The sequence below is a fragment of the Topomyia yanbarensis genome, chromosome 3, assembly GCF_030247195.1.
Source record: "Topomyia yanbarensis strain Yona2022 chromosome 3, ASM3024719v1, whole genome shotgun sequence".
Lineage (NCBI taxonomy): Eukaryota > Metazoa > Arthropoda > Insecta > Diptera > Culicidae > Topomyia > Topomyia yanbarensis.
Window position 1 is genome coordinate 323497968 of NC_080672.1, and position 17410 is coordinate 323515377.

The 17410-nt window shown below is 38.7% G+C and overlaps 1 protein-coding gene across 3 annotated transcripts in view; it reads right to left on the minus strand.

Moving 5' to 3' along the window:
* Positions 1 to 17410, minus strand: part of LOC131691386 (uncharacterized protein DDB_G0271670) — a 159627-nt gene that overhangs the window by 8516 nt on the left and 133701 nt on the right. For 2 of the 3 annotated variants that reach the window (XR_009305757.1, XM_058977730.1), the window contains exons 3-4: positions 13305 to 13399; positions 12709 to 13231 (exon numbers count right to left, since the gene is read on the minus strand). Coding sequence is in view for 2 of the 3 variants with exons in the window: in XM_058977730.1 (XP_058833713.1) it covers positions 12709 to 13231; positions 13305 to 13399 (618 nt within the window). In the remaining variant the exon portion in view is untranslated. The remainder of the gene's footprint in view (positions 1 to 12708; positions 13232 to 13304; positions 13400 to 17410) is intronic. The other variant, XM_058977731.1, reaches the window with a different exon arrangement.

The following is a 17410-nucleotide window of genomic DNA, read 5'->3' on the forward strand; positions in this document are numbered from 1 at the left end:
CGAGCAAAAAGAAACATGCTACCCATTTCTAGGGAGTTCAGTCAAACTTGCTTTCTTTTTCGACAGTTATCCTAGTGGAGCTGTAGGGCTGGCTACTCGGAAGGGCTTCCTATCAGAATCGCTCACTACAATTGCGGACGAGACGGGAAATGTCACCAACTAAAACACTACTTAAGGCCAATTGCAGCGGACGGTGATCCTGAATGTGATATTGAGTGATTAGTTCAAATGTGCGGGCGCAGAGACGTCACGATCGCGTGGGAATAAGCGTTTATTCGTTCGCGCTTGATTGAATGTTCGTCTTTGTGTATCATCGCGAGGGACTCGGGCGTTTGTAAGTTAACGTGTTCGATCGTGTGGGTGCCGCGTGTGCTAGCGTGTAACTACGCTTGTAATTATTCAATTTTATAACCGTGTGTCCATTCACATATTCGCGTACTTAATTTTCGGTGTACGGTTCAGACTCTAGAAGAAAAAGTTTCTTCATATTACTAGAGCTGCCATGTGTTGTCTAGCGAATGTGAGCGTAATTTTTTAGGATTGGTCCAACTGAAGGCATAGACCTAGGCTGCTAAAGGACCGAGAGTAGGGACTTCCGGACGTGACCCATTCATGATAGTGCGAACACGGGCGTTTGTAGCTCCACGCTTGAAACCCCGTTTATAAGTTTACAAATGAAAAATAATATAATCACCGGGGTGTTTTCATATTTTCTAGATCGCGGGCGAAGGTGTGCGTGGATGATCGCGAAGAGCTCAAGCGTTTGTATCGCTATCGCGGCATATTTCAATTAACATCTCGAAGCAATTTTCTGTTAGAGATTTACGAAGTATAAATTATTAATAATTGATGCACTGAATTTATTTAAACCGATACATGTCATTTTGTTGGAAGTTGTTTGTAATACTGTCAATCCCATCAATCTAAGGGAGGGGTCATGTTGTCTAAGTTGCTTATAGAGCTTATAGAAAAGCGTATAGGTTAGCTAGATTCAGTTGGCGTTACGAGATTTGACAAACAAGTGCTTCGAAAATCAGACCTGTTTTCTGTTAATACAAATGCTTCATGTATTGAAGGTGATATTCAACAAAAGTTTGAACAGGTTCCAGTGAATCAAAATCGTTTTCGTTTTGCTATAGGTCAGATTTATCCGTGTCAAATTTGTCACCGGTATTCAAAAGAGCTATTTGAACACTACTTCTCAGTTTATTAAACCGTTTGAGCCTTTTGAAAAATATTCAATGTATCCCTTTTTCTTGTTTGTAAAGTGTTTCGAAACCACTATAATAAGTAAAATAAAACAAATAGTGTTTTATAATAGTTTTTTCAACAAAAATACCTATTTAAGTAACGGTTAAACCGGTACTTCTAACCCTATGTTCAAACACCAAATGTTTATGTCAAATTTAATTATGAAGGAAAAGGAAAGTTGAAATTTTCGTAGCATGCAATATCTTTCATGCATTTTCGAATGAACTATAAAAGAAGGCCATTCAGCTAACGGCAAAATGTCCTGACTAACAGAAGTGCTCTGAAACTAGGAAAAATAACAATTGAACATAACATAGCAGAAAAACTGTTTATTTCAGAAACACCCTGGGTGATCTTTTGTGAAAATCACCACAGAATGAAAAGCTTTGAAGATAGAACTAGATAGATTCTTCACCAAAAATATTCGAAACAAACTTTTCTACAAGTTTGATGAAAAAACTTTATAAACCTATTACCTTCAAATATATTTTTTCTCATATGTTCAAAAGGGCCACTCTAGCAAGAAATAATTTCACAAGAGAGTCAAGTTTGTTTTGAACATATTTTTCGTAGGTAAAATCAGTTAAAAATCAATAGTTTAGGAATTACAGATTTTTGTGCAAAAAACAACCCCTGTGGTAGTGATAGGTTTAAACCCCATTTCCACTCTATTTATCAGTGAGAGATTATTTCCATATATCTAAAATAATCGACCATATTTGAATCTAATTACAATTTTTAATTAACTAATCAATTGCAACCAACTGGTAATTGTGTGCCATCATCAGGCACACGTATCAGCAAGTACATAAAGCTATCGAATCCATGTTAAATCGTGTCAAGAGAGATCCTACCGGCGACGATACACCGCACTGGCAGACTGCCCCGCCAGATTCAGGACATTTTTTTAGGTCAAATATAGTTACATCTGGCGACAGCAATAGTTCACTACGAACATAAAAGCAGCACCACTCAAACGGTGCAGAAACCCCGTTGATGGAAAAAAAAATCTTTGGATGGATTGTAAAAGGATCTCGGCCGACCGACCGACCGACTGGGCACGGGGTTCGTAATGCACTGCACAAACCCATGCGAGATGCGAGACGGAAAAAGTTTTCCCTCCAGTAGGACACATTAGTGCAATTCATTGCGCAAATGTGCACATTAACGAGGGCACTTGGAAAATCTGGTTTGCTTCGCAGGAGAGCATTGTTAGCTGTGTCATTTGAGCATAGTATTTTATTCGCACTCTAAATGAAGCAGTTAGGGATGTTGCAAAATTAAAATACATCGATACTTAGAATCGATACTGGTATCGAAGACAAGTACTGATACTTTCGTTATCATCGTAGTCGAGGTATCGATACTTGGAGGTATCGCTATTCGATTCTTAACTGTTACAATGTATTCAACAGTGGGTTTTGTCAGCAAATGTTTTGCTCTGCTCTTGCGAAAAGGAAAATCCATCTGACAAATAAACTTCGGTCCGATTCGTTTGATGTTGGGTCGAGTCGACGATTCGGCAATGTGTGCAAACAATTGACCATCCATCATCTACTTGTTTTTTCGTCAAATGCGATCGGTGCTCCAAATGTTTCACTAACTCAAATTCAACAACCGATTCCGAAACGGTTGAGTCTGAATCGGTGTTTGCAGAAATCATTCCAAAATCGTTCAGAACTCCGAATCAAATCCTTCAACCTGTTGGTTGCTTCGATGTCATGAACATTGTATCGATATCGGTAAAGTATCGTGCCTGTAGTATCGATACCAATAAATCGAATATCGGAAACAGAAGTATCGTTTCCGTACTAGTATCGAAAGTATCGCAACGTCACTAGAAGCAGTGCTTGTGATACCGTGTAATGGAGAAAATTGGAACGACTGCGCTGTTGCTTGTTTTTAGATTACGAACCGAAGGTCAAACAACTCGGTCATATTTTTAATATCACATTGATTAATATGTTAAATATCTGGAACCAGAGCTAATTAGTTTAGTTCAAAACTACTTCATCTAACAATCATGTTTCGGTATCACCGTCACGTGTGCAGTACACACATCACGTGCTGTTCAGGGGATACAGTCTAATGTCCTGCTTGACTGCACTGTACGGTACGCAGTACACAATGTAAATGTGCCACGCACTCGGAAGATCGCATGCCAGATGAATGTTTGCGTGAAATTACTCGTAATGGTTGGAATTGAATATAAAAATCTTCGAAACGCATCGTTCCGGTGATGGTGCTGCATTGCAGCAGCACCAGTAGCAGTGCCAGTCTAAACAATAAAATGGGGTGGATTTTCATTCTTGCTGCTAACTGCACTCTCGTAAGGGGTTACCTATTTAAATATAGATTCCCGATGGCGCGAGCGGTTCGAGGATTGCAGTGCCTCCACCCACTCGCTGTGACGTAGTTACATGTATGGAGATGTGGAACACTCGCACACCTTCACTGGGCCATGTGGTAGATGCAGTCACTCGACTAGCAGATGGGAAATAATGGAAGAGCTGCCTGGAGGGTGCATTTGTTTACATGGCTCGGTGCATCGTCGCGGCCATGCTGGTTCTTTGTAACGATATCGTACGATTAAATTTGGGCATGGTAGATATGCATTTTCACTGGAGAGATTTACGTATCATTGATGACAGTTTATCAACATCACATTTTTACCGTGATGTATAAGTTATCGGTTTGCTTTATAAGATTGAAAAAAGTCAGTTTATTATTGCTCATATCAATAAATATACCATCCACGAATATAATTCAACAATTTTAGAACCCAATTTAAAGTATTTTCAAAGATATTGAGCTGAATGCCTACGAGCGCCAAACATTTATGCGAGTGCACGGATGAATATGATTGTCGGGTATGCTACTCATTTCTCCACCTTCCTTCTTTGGATTCCTTCTATTCTACATGAACTAAAAATCGTAGTCTAACCCCGATTTTTTAATAATTTTGGTCACCTGTTAATGTCCAAATTTTACTCCAAAATTTTTTTTTATCAGAAACCGTGAGTCATGTTACGATTTAACGAATTTCACTTTTTGGTTCATATATGAATCATGAAATAGACTTGTGTAAACTGGAAATCATTTTTTCAAACTGAGTAAGAATTCCGGTATACTAAGTACGACAGGTCCATCGTTTTATTACGCTTTTAACAATAAAATTTCTTTGAGCTTTTTTCACCGCACGGAATGACATCAGATCGGAGTGACAAGTGTTCTTATCAACTTAATTGTATTTGTTATGCAAGAAGCGTGGATTTTAGAAATCGGCAACAAGAATCGGAATACCTTCATTCTGACTTTCAATAAGTCAATGAAGACATCTGCGGAATATCAATCACTTATCCCCATTATTTTCAACTTCGGATTACCAGGTGTAGGTATAACACATTATACTTTTCACTCAAATTACTACCAATATTTTCTGTCATCAATTTGATGTTATTCCTTGCTTTACTCTCCACAATAATCGAGCCATTTATCATTAAATAGTGTCCCAAGCGGCTGTTTTAGGATACATTTGAATGCTGAGTTGAGTAATGACGCCACAGATTTTGTATACACGTCGTGTCCTCAAGTAATGCACTTTCAAGTCAAGAAAACTGAATAAAAAGTTTCAAGATCACATAATTTCGAAGCTGGGTCTACTTTGGGTGTTAAGTATCTTTTAAGAAGTTTTATAACATGATGCAGCGCATCTCTTGAGTAAAGCTAATTTTGGAATTTAATCCTTCTGACTCCTGGCCGTCATTTTTAATACAAAATACATATTCACTCAATAATGATAATACATATAGTTGAAATCAATTATGTTGTCTATTATTTGAGGTAGCCAACTCTATTTTATATTCTTCTGAAGGAAAATTGTTGATAAAACGTCTACCAGCTAAGTAATGAAAACACGATTAGAGTCAGTCAACGAACCATTGAGATAAGGCCTTTTCAAGCAAACATTCCAAGTTTTATTCAATTTTTGTCATTTACACGTTATAGTTAACGTTAGGTAGACAACCCTATTTTCATATTTTTTCAGCACAGCATATAAATAGCACCTTTTGTACATTATATTTGTGTAATTAAGTGGTAAGGTTTTTCTTCAAAACAGTGACACGTATAAACGATCTAAATAGTCAATGGACAAACATGGCTTCGTGCTCGAAATCTGGTAGAAAACCCATCAATGACCGCATACCGCATTCAAATCGCTTCCGTCAATGAAATATTTTCAAACTTGCAAAGCATATACTTGATTACTATATCTTTCGAAGGCCAAGTACCATATAAGTAGACAAATATTTTTTTGTTTATAATGATAGGACCAAACCCGTGGGTGTTTGCTGGTAGCCTTATGAAACGTATAATAAAACTTCAAATCGCCATATCTCTCGAATCTCTTGATGGATCATTTTGAAATTCACTGAGAAGATGTTTGGATACTGTATCTTTCGAATGCCGTATGTCAAATTTATGGTCATTTTTTGCTAATAATGGTTTTAGACACACCGGGATTATATTATATCACAATTGTCTTATTTTCAGCGTGAGAAATTTGAAGATGTTGTATTCAAAATAAAAAAAATTGAATCGAAGCATTTAGCTCTTCTTGTCTCTTCTAGTTTTAACTATTATATTATATAATCTCGTTGAAAATTCCCAACTCTACTACCCACAAAAATAACTATAATTACGAATCTTTACAAAATTCAATCATGCCCTCTCGTTATTCCTACTTTTAAGATAGTCGTAAAAAAATGTCCCCCTTAGTTAAACATTATTTGCTCCAATAATCTCACTGATAAAAATGTCAAACCATATTGCCACAAAACTAAACGACCCCCCTAATCTTACGAAAATAATATTATCCCCTTGTGTAGATATATAAGATAGCTATAAAATCGCATTAGTTTCATTTAAAAAAAAAAATCAATATGTAATCCCCTAGTTTTAAGCAATTTAAAATGTAAAACAAAACAAAATTGGCACCTTTAAGCTAACGCAACGTGCCTTATCAAATAAACGATTTGAATAAAAAAAAAATGAATAATAAAATTGAACTTTAAGTTGCTATATCAAAAATTTCTGAATACATCGATGTTTTGGTCCTTTGATATTTTTCATTCATATGTATTTGTAATTTTTCGGATCTAATGATTTGAATACTTTATTGATCTTTGTACCTAAATCTTTCAGCTCTTTAAGATTTAGTTCTTTAATTAGATTTTTAAATCATTAAAATTTGGTATTTTTAGATCTTCTCAACTTTGGATCTATTAATGTATGTTTCGTGAGATCTTCGAAAAATAGAATTTGGATTTTTAGATTTGAAGAACTTTGGGTTTTTGAATATTTGGATCTTGGGCACCTTCGCAATTTGGATCTACGGATGTTTGAATCTTTCAAACTATGTATGATTGAAGCTTTAGATCATTGGGTAATTGGAGAGAAGTGTTGTCTGTTTGAAACTTTAAACCTGTAGACCAGAATTTTCGTAGCTTTGGAAAATGAAGTTGGATAGCAACCGATGAAAATATTATACCTTTCATTCAAGACTAAGTCTGTGAGAATTGAGTCAACCATCTCTGTGAAACATAACAAAATTTATTTATGGAAACTTCCTAGGAGTTTTCGATTGGTAACCAATGAATGATGGACTGCACCCACAACTTCTGACTATTGTGTACATACTTTAAGAAGTTTCTTATCTGAATATTTCGTGGGGTTTCCGGTGTATATGGGAAGTTCATGAATAACCGCATTCTTCAACCTGATGGAACTTTAAACGTATGAACCATTGACTTTTCCAGTTCTTTCGGATCTTACGACCTTTGAATCGTTGAATTGGAGTTTTGGCTACTTGCATCGTTTAGTCGTTGGATCTTTTGATGTTTGAATCTTTGGATCTTTGGCATGAATTTTTCAAGTTTTGATCATAGGATCTTTAGGATTAAACATTTTCTGTTCTTTTTAAACAACTGTGACTTTTAATCTAAGCAAGATTTATGCACAAAAATATGTAAAGCTAATAGTTTGGACTCTCATTCAAGCACTAACAGTTGTAAGTAGTATCCGTAGAACTGAAGTTATTGTTATTAGTCTGATTAGATTTCGCTGCCAGGGACACTTTCGGTGAACAGTGGAAAACAAAATTTTGATATATCTTCGTTGACGATATATCTTCGTAGGATCTTTCGGTTTTTTCAAATTAGGGTTCAGTTTGGCTCTTTGAAGATTTTCATGCCAAAATCTGTGTAGGTGGGAATTCTAGATCTACTCAGCTCTGGATCTATAAATATTTGGATTTGGCTGGAGTTATTTCACTTAATTCAAGCACGGGATTTTTGACACACTTTTTAATGACCCTGTATCTTGTAACTACGATAGATACAATTTTACAGATTTCTGTATTTTTGTATCTTTGAACCTTTGAAGCAGCGATGTTTGAATCTTTTTTTGATTTTTGAAATTGATGCAATATTTGGATCTTCGGGATAAAACTGGTTCCCCTGAAAGGTAGTCGCAGGAGAGATTCATCACAGAGAGCGCGAATGAGGTCATAAAAATCCAGGTGATTGAAACCTGTATATCAATCCACTCTGGCAGATGGTAAGATGGTAATAGGACTCAAAGCAGTTTTTCCGGATCCAGAGAATGTTAAGGTGCATTAACTGACAACAGCTTTCGATGCTGGGTAGTTGGAATCTGTTTCGCTATTGGAAATGTCGAAGAGTAAATCGTATACACCGACAGTCTCGATTCTGTCAACCTGTTCTGGTAGTAGGGATTCTAAGCAACAGAACAATATTTTTGTATTCGGCGTATAGCTACTAGCGTATTCATAAAACATTTGCTGTCCAGAAGATAAACTATTTCCACAATGAGTATGTGATATAAACTTTAGTGCCCAATCCATTATGACTCCTAGATCATTGATGTGAGAGTTCCATGACGTGATACGAACAAATGGTAGTTGAACTAACTCGGACGATGTTTCCACACGAACGTGACGATAGAACATTTGCTAAGGGTTTAAAACCATTCTGTTTAGAACACACCACATACTAACGCTTCCCTGTTGACTCTCAAGAAATTCGCCATCGGTTGAATCGCGTATGTATTTGAAGAAAAATGTGTTATCGACGTAGGAAACATCACTTTGACATTATTAAAATAGAAGATGAATGTTATTGGGTCGAGACGGCTTCCTTGCGATATAGCGAAATATGGGGCAGATATAAAATCCTTAATGCTGATTTGGAGTTGCCTTCCATCGAGATTGGAACGAAACCAGCGATGAAGTTGTCCATAAATACCTATTCTATCTAGCTTGGTTATTGCGATATCATCGTTCATTTTGAATTTTTGTATCCTTAAATCTGTAGATATTTCTAGCTTGCAATTTATGAATCTTTTTATCTCTTTATTAAAACAAGTTCATATCTTGCAATCTTGATATCCGTTGAGGGGATTTTTCTATTTTCACGCCTCTAACCAATCGATTCTTCAGCTCTTTGAGATATTTTGATCTACCAACGTTGAAATTTTCGGATTGTGCGGCTTTTTCGGATTGCGAAATGCAATAGTTTTCGTAACTTACGTCGCAGTCGACATTCTGAACACTGTATGGCAATTAATGTTTCGAATATTGATGTCCCAAAACTTTTTGAGCTAAGACGTTTTGATGCAGTACATGCGCGCCGTAATATCTGAAACGATAATTGAGTCGTGGCTTTTTAACAAAATATCCCAGACGTTGTAACGCACAACCCTTCGGACGTTAGGACAGCGGATGTTATGTCACGGTTCCGTGATAATGGCTATTTCTGTACCAACTAGCGAGCGAGGCAATTTTTCTGTCCTGGACTTTCAAACATTTTTTTTTTATTCATTTCGTTTATTTGATAGGCACAAATGCGTTAGCTTGGCGGTGCCAAATGCCTTTGTTTTTACATTTTGGATATCTTAAAACTAGGAGGTTACAATGTTGAAATATTTTTTTTTACAAAGGAAAAGAAAGTTTACAGCTATCTTAAGACTAGAAATAAGATTCAATATACAAGAGAGGCCCAAAGATTTTTTTATGAAAAAAATTTAAACAAGGGATTCACTTTGATATACAAGAGGGGGAGTAATAGTATTTTACGAAATATTTTACGGCTATCTTAAAACTAACAATATAGTTTAGTACACAAAAGGGGGAACAAATATTTATGAGAAATTTCACAGAAATCTTAAAACTAGGGATTCAATTCGATTTACAAGATGGAGGACAAGAGTTTCAATAAAGAGTAAAAATTATAGCTATCTTAAAACTAGGAATACAGAATATTAATTTGATTTTTTTTAACGAAAACTTATGCTTGGTCAAGATATTCAGAGGGTGACTTATTTCCACATCAGTGTAGCAGCAGTTGTATTAAGGACAGGGGAGAGAAGGCGTATGGTGACAGGGAAAGAAGAGCAAAACTTGCAACTTTCGCTCAAACGGGGGGTGGGGGGGGGGGGTATCAGCGAAACAAATTTGCGCCTCAGTCTGGTAAGTCGTCGAGTACCGGATTGGCAGATGGTATTCTTCGGACCCGCGGGGAATCCTGGCACTCTGGAGCTGATCAGTTCCACAAGGCTCTCTAAAAACGAGAAATAAAAGAGAGGGGCTATATTGGGATATTTATCGTTTTTATGAAGGTATAAATAAGGGACATATAGGGGAAATCACGAGTTGCCAGCATATCTCGGACTGGTACATTGGGTGGTCTACCTCGGGCCCGAAGGGATTCCTTTAACTGAGACCTGGCGTCACAATACCCGGCGCAAACCCAGACAACGTGTTCGATGTCGTGATAGCCCTCGTCACAAGCGCACAGACTACTCTTCGCAAGCCCAATACGCCACAAATGCGCATCCATGGTGTAGTGATTGGACATAAGTCGGGACATTTTTCAAACATTTTAAATTGTGCTTGAAGCTGTGTCAATCACTATACGGGGCTTATCTGTTTAGGATAAAAAAATAGAAATTAAAGTAAAAAAAATTACTTTTTTAATTCCTCTCATTTCATTATTCCACTATTCCAGTTGTGTTCAGATACCTCGAAAATCTTGAAAGCGGCTGTTGTGCGTAATGCCAAACAAAACAACTAATTTTAAAATAAATTGAGAATTTATATTTTCTCAAAACGAGAAAAGAAAACTATCTTAAGCACAAATGCATGTGATAAATATTTCAAACTGGGCGCCTTCTGTCTGCTTGGCATCATTTGATCGATGGGGGCTGCAGGAAAGTAAAACATAGATAGGACACAGCAAACTGTATAGTTTTCTGGGTCATAACCATGTGCCTTAATTTTCTCATGAATCATCCTTACGGCGGCAGTTGTTGTTAGGGAAAATGCAAACATATAGGGTGGTTCAATCACACATATATAACAAATAGAATAGAACTTTGGGCTTTGATTTGTTTGAAATAGGACGAGTTGGTAATGGCACGGATATAAACAGAGTGTTGTATTTAGAATTTAATTACAGCCCGTAAATCAACCTTTTTCATGCCCATGGTTTCAAAACTATTTTTCCTTGACAACGGTGGGGTCAAGACACACGAAAAGCCTTTTTTCATAAAGATAGGTGCTACCCTCGCAGTGCTAGAAGTTGCTCATGTTTTACCTTCCAATGCTCAATACTATTTTCCTCGAATATTTACAATAGTCCACTTGTGTGGAAAACGTAGCCAAAGACAGTCTAAATTCATAAGTTTTAACAGTTTTCAATAATAACATAACGAAGATATATGAAAAATTTATTTTCCGTCGTCAAGGTAAAGTGTCCCTGGCAGCACTGCTCCATCGGAATCCAATCAGTTTAGTTACAATAATTTCAGTTCTAGAGCTGATCCTTATAAGTGTTAGTACTCAAATGAAAGACAATAGTCATATTTATTAGCCTTACTTGTCTTTGTGAGCAAATCTTACCTCAATGAAAAATTATAGCTATTTAAAAACGTTGTTGTCCACAAACAACATGGACATGAATGGGTTAGAATATTCAGTGGGTTTTTTAACCTCTTTACCAACAAATTTCTTTACCCTGATAAGAGTTAACTTCATCGAATTTTACCCTAGCTTTTTTATTGCAAACTGGGATTGATCGGAAACCGAGTTTGATTAGCATCCGAAAATATTTCGCTTTACACGGTGACTTTTCTTCATCTATCATCTATCAAGACTATGAACCGAAAGAATACCGCACGAAACGTTAAAAACTAACTTTATCCAAATAAAACTCGGTACAGATCGTTCAAAAATCAAATGACCGAAATACCCTGAAACAAAGGTGGAACAAGATACAAGAAGCATGGTCCGCCATCCCAATTACTGTACGTAGCACTTTGACTCAGCCAACAATTCAACAATTAACAAGAAATAATGACAATACTACTAAATACTAAGGATATAATCGTCAAATTGAACATTTTAACAGATTTAATTCTTTTTTTCAGTACTGATGTGTACTGGTCCAATGATTAATTTTGCATCTTAAAAAAGGTGGTCTTATTGTTCTGTGTGACACTTTATATTTGAAGGTTAGAAGTGGTGACTGAAGCCAAGTGGAATAGGCACTTGAAATCGAGATTTAACATCACTTGAGGCGGTTACCAGCAGCCTATACCTACGCAAACTTGCCTTTTTCCCGCGAATTACCTACTTGCCCGAAAAACAAATTTGAAATATTTAACAATAAATAAAGGGAATTACACAAAGAATCGCTACCACGCTAATCCGTTTCTCGTTGCACCACCCTAAAGCACACAATATGCAACTGTGTGGTTGGGTTAGCAGACAAATGGACCAAGAGGGGCCGGAAAGGGGGCGCGGGGCGAGGATGGCCTCTGCTGCAAAATATCCTTGACGGTGGATTGTGAAAGCCGTCATCGTCGTCATCCGGTGGCTGCGCTGGAAGGCTGGCGGCGCGACTAGAGCGGAACTGCTTGCTGCATGTGCTCCACATGGAAATTGTGCACTTGTGGAAAAAAGAGGGTATTCTGGGAAAAATCTAGGCCATTGCAGGTGATTTATTTCTGCTGACAAACGATGCGATGCAATGGGGAGCAGTTCCAAATGGGAAAGGCTTAGTTAGAAATAGACCACGCTGGGTGTTGGCGAAGCGGTGCAACCTCGAGGTAATTTACAAGATTGTGTGCTGGGTCGGCCGTGAAGAGTGGAAAAATGGGCGGGTGTCGGCTGGGGATGCCATTGTTTCAGGTTATGATTTATGCAAATCTTCTGACATTTCCATAATTCTATACGTTTGAAGTAGGTAAATAAGCTGTTTGTCATCCCCATACATAAACCATTGAATGGATTGGAGTTACCGGGAACAGCGAGCCTTTCATGCCAGTTACCCTATTTTTCGCTTGATTAACAATAGGATTCTCGTAAGCTCGACTCACCTGACAGGGGGACCGTATCTGCAGATCCCGATCTGGCCCCCGTTCGCCATCCGGCAGTGACACGTGATGCGGACACCGGTTGATGCTGTTGCTGCACAGGCTGGTATTGTTGTTGGTGTTGCTGCTTCCTCCGTAGAAGCTATTGCTGGTCTGGTGATGAAGTTGGAAGTTAGGCTTGCCATAGTTACTGCTACTGCCAGAACTTCCCCCGGTGCTACCGTTGGCGTCGGTCGACGAGCTACCCTTCTGCGACAGGCTGGCAGCTGTCGCCGCCGGCGTCAAAGACGTTGGATGGCGATCGCTGGACGTCGTGGTCGTGGCCGTCGTCGTCGTCGTCGTTGTTTGATGGAACTGGGTGTGGAAGTTATGATTGCTCATAAAATTACTGCTAGTATTACTTAGATGATCGTGGTGGTGAAGCGCATGATGGCTGTGATGGTGCACGTTGGGATGATGCTGGTAGATGGCGGACGAGTTGCTGGTGGCGCTCGCAACGCCTGGATCTACTCGTAGTCGTCGACTTCTGGTGAACAGATAATATATAGATTAGGCTTGCATAGCTACGGCGGGATAGACAAAGGGGTCTGCAATCTTACCGTTCATCTCTGAGAGGTGGTGAGCCAATTGAACTGCGGGCAGGAACGCCGAGCCGCTCCATCCCCGCGCAGCCGGGTGACTGTACCGATAGCATCTGGAAGGAAAATGAGACGATATAACAATCGTTAATGAACCTGTCGCTCATTGGTTGAAAGTCAAGCTTTTTTTCGTGTAGATATACATATATTTCTTGCAACCCGTCAGTTGAAACATCGTGGCAAGTGCAGTTGGGCGGAGACTGGCCGGCCATTCATTCAATTGGCACTCAAATTTGCATCGGCCGAAAATGCAAATGCGATTCGCGACTGATTAACTTTTCTGTTTAACCTCAATATGGAAGTCGTATAGGCAAATCAATTAATTGCTTGCTGGTTAATTGATTGCTAATTGCATTCGGGTGTTGCTAATGCGGGTATGCCCTGGGAGAAAGGAGCAGCAGGCAGTGGTTCGATGAAGTTAGCAAATCGAGGCCGTGCAGTCTGCTGTGGATGTTGTGAAAAAAGACGCCAGTTGCATTGGAATACTGTGGCAGACAATTTGATGTTTACAATACAGTTTTGGTAGAGATCTTTTTTTTTCTTACAATGAAGAATTGCACCGGACTCTAAATCCCAGTTAATGTGAACTAATGACATGTTTGATTTGTCATTTTCTGTCGTAAAATGAACGCATCGAAAAGCAGTTGAAATTTTTTTTGTAGGTAACAGATTTGGCGGTATCGCTAAAAAACCATTTTTCGTATTTAAAAAAAGTGTCTTGACTTCATTGCAAATACCTCTAGTTCTACCTTTTTGACTGATTTTGAGTACTATCCTTGTTTCCTTATAAATGTTGTAGGAAATAAAATACGTATTATAAAATAACATATTACATTTTCTAAATTACACTGTTTACGGGAATTTATCTCTAGTAAGCGATGGAAAACTGTATCATATCAAATGAGATTTCTTTCTCTAGCGAAATCGTCTTAGGAGTAAAGTGGCTACTCGTTCAGAGAGCCATTTGAGCGATTTTCGGAGGGTAAACCCTAAAATGTTACACTGGGGTACAAATGTACCCCACACCATCTTTGGAGCTGTTCGCCATTTACCATCCTTGGACCCTAATCACAATTCAATTTAGGGTTCATAGTAAGAGAAGAAAAGATGGAAAAGTCAGTTTGCTTTTGGCCTTCGTGGAAGCAAGACTCGAAGTTGGCGTGGGGTACATTTTTACCCCAGTGTACCGTTGCCGTAAACATTTTGTGCTGTCAGTGGAAATGTGACTCGTGACAATACCAATTTAAATGCCAGTTGTTTTATTATGTAAGTAAAAATTAGTATTATGTAGTCGTCATTTTTAGCGTTGTCTAACTGGAGCTGTAGAGCTAGGTTCTCGGAAGGGCTCCCCATCAGAATCACATACTACAATTGCAGACGAGACAGGCAATGGCGCCAACTAAAACACTGCTTTAGGCCAATTGCAGCGGGCCGTGATTCTGAATGTGATACTCATTGTGTAGTTCAGGTATGTGCGGGTGTAGGGACTTCGCGATCGCGTGTATCATCGCGAAGAGCTCAAGCATTTGTACGTTAACGTGTTCGATCGCGTGTGCGTTTGTTTGTCGCGTGTGCTAACGTGTATGTAACTTCGCGTGTATAAATTCTATATTAAAACCGTGTGTCTTTCGCACATTCGCGTATGTTCTAGAATAATCGCGCGCGGACCGTGAATTTGATACTTAATATTTCGTGTACAGAACAGAAGTGGGTTCTTCCATAACACTAGAGTTCCCAGTCATGTCGCCATGGAACGTGTTGTCTAGTGGATATGAGCTTAATTTTTTGATTGGTATAACTGAATGTATGGACTAGCATAGAGGGTAAAGATCCCGGACGTGACCGATTCATGATCGCGCGCGTTTGGGGGGTTCGCGTTTGAGACCGCGTTTGTAACTTCATAAGTACGCGATCGCGAACGTAGGTGTGCGTAGATGAGTGCGAAGAGCTTAAGCCTTCGTATGTTGTCGTGTTTGTCGCGTGTTTGTTACTTGAATAAATTCGAATTTGTAGCCCTGTGGCCATTCACATATTCGCGTGTGTTCTTGGATCGCCACGCGGACAGTGATTCTGATATTTAGTTTTCGGTGAACGGATCACATTCTGACAGGGAGAGAGTTACTCCATATCACTAGAGTTCCTGGTCATGTCGCACAGTGTCGCCTAGCCGAACAAAACCTCGAAAATTTATTTTAGATTTTTCATGATTCATCATTTTTCTGTTTCTTAACAGGTTGAATAGACTCTTCTCTAAATATTAAGTCCTGGAGACGAAAGTTCGATTTTTTACAGAACTTCAAAGGTGAAATAGATGATGAATTCTGAGAAAAACTGTTTTCAAACCTATGTTATTCAAATGAATATATCTTTTTAGTTGAGATTCCGATTCGAATCGAACTCGTTTCATTTGAAAGGTCATTCGCTGGACTTATAGTTGTCATTCGATTTAGTCGATAAAATCTTTCTTCTCGCTCAGGCATTCTTCATAATAAATTGTGCAATAAATTAAAGTTATAATGTACTTTTTTGAAACAGTTCGGAAAGATCACTTGTTGTTCATGATACTTGAAAATTAGTGTACTTTCCGAAAATGAATATCTTGTTTTGCCCCTTTCTGCCCCGAGGTATGAAAAAAGTGATTTTTCATGATATGCCTGAAGGAGACGCAAGGTAGCCCTTGGGTACCCAGGGTTCGTAATATAATTTATAGATGTGTCTTATAATTATCAACAATTGAAAAAATGTGTATTCTGCTAAAAAATTCACCAAACCTAGTTTTTTCAAAATGAATTTTCGGATATAGTGCACTTTATATTCGTAAATGTTGAATTTTCGAACCACCCTAAGTGCCAAAATTTTGAAGTAAAAAAAATACTAAAAATGAACATCAAATATGAATTCAGCGTCACAAAATTACCTTAATGTGAAACTTTCATCAAATTCGGGCGATTTTTGAGGTTTTGACCGACTTTTGTATGGAAGGTGATCACTGTGGGTCGCCATGGAACGTGTTGTCCAGTGGATATGAGAGCTTTCTTTTTAATTGATTCAATTAAAGGCATGGATTTCTGGAATCGAGGATAGAGACTTCCGGACGTGACCGATTCATGATCGTGCGAGTGCGGGGGACTGTAGGTTCACGCTTGAGACCGCGTTTGAATGTTTATAAGTGTTGAGACGTTCATATTATCACCGGGCTGTTAACATGTCTGCGAGAGCGCGGGTGTAGGTTGCGTGGATGATCGCGAAGGGCTCAAGCATTTGTATGTTTGTTTGTCGCATGTATGTGACTTCGTGTGCATAAATTATTTTTTTTTGTCGCCATAGAATGTGAATTTTAGTAGCTATGAGCATCATCTTTTTGATTGGTCCACCTGAAGACATTGGACTTATGCTACGAGGGCAGAGGATAGGAGTTTCTGGACGAAACCGGGTCATGATCGCGCGAACACGAGTATTTGCAGGTTCACTCTTGAGACCGCGTTTGAGAGTTTATAAGTGCTAAACCGTTCACTTAGTCACCGGGGTGTTATTCTGTTTGCGATACCGTGGGTGTGGTTGTGCGTGGATGATCGCGAAGGACTCGAGCGTTTGTATATTGACGTTTTTGTCGCGTGTGCTAGTGTGTATGTAACTTTTGTTCTTCAATGATCTTGCGTAGACGTCTTGTCTAGTTTTTATTTCTATTGGTCCAACTGAAGGCATGAGTTTGGGCTGCTAGAATCAAGGGTAGAGGCTTCCGGACGTGACCGATTCATGATTGCGCGAGCGGTGGGTTGATGCTTGAGACCACGTTGGTAAATTTCTAGGTGCAAACGTTTACCTAATCAACGGGGTGACATTTGTGACCAGGTTTGTGTTATCGCGAAGGCCACGTTTGTACGTTTGGAATGAGAGATTGTGAGTGTTAGCATGGATCTAATTTAAAATATAGCAATAAAAGAACAGTGCCTGTACAGAGAACTTGGCTGTATAGTATTTGACTATGGCAGTGGACGGTAAAGGTCGCCAAGTTAGGTACTGAAATTGATCACAATGTAGCAAGAAAATAATCGTATCCCAAGCTT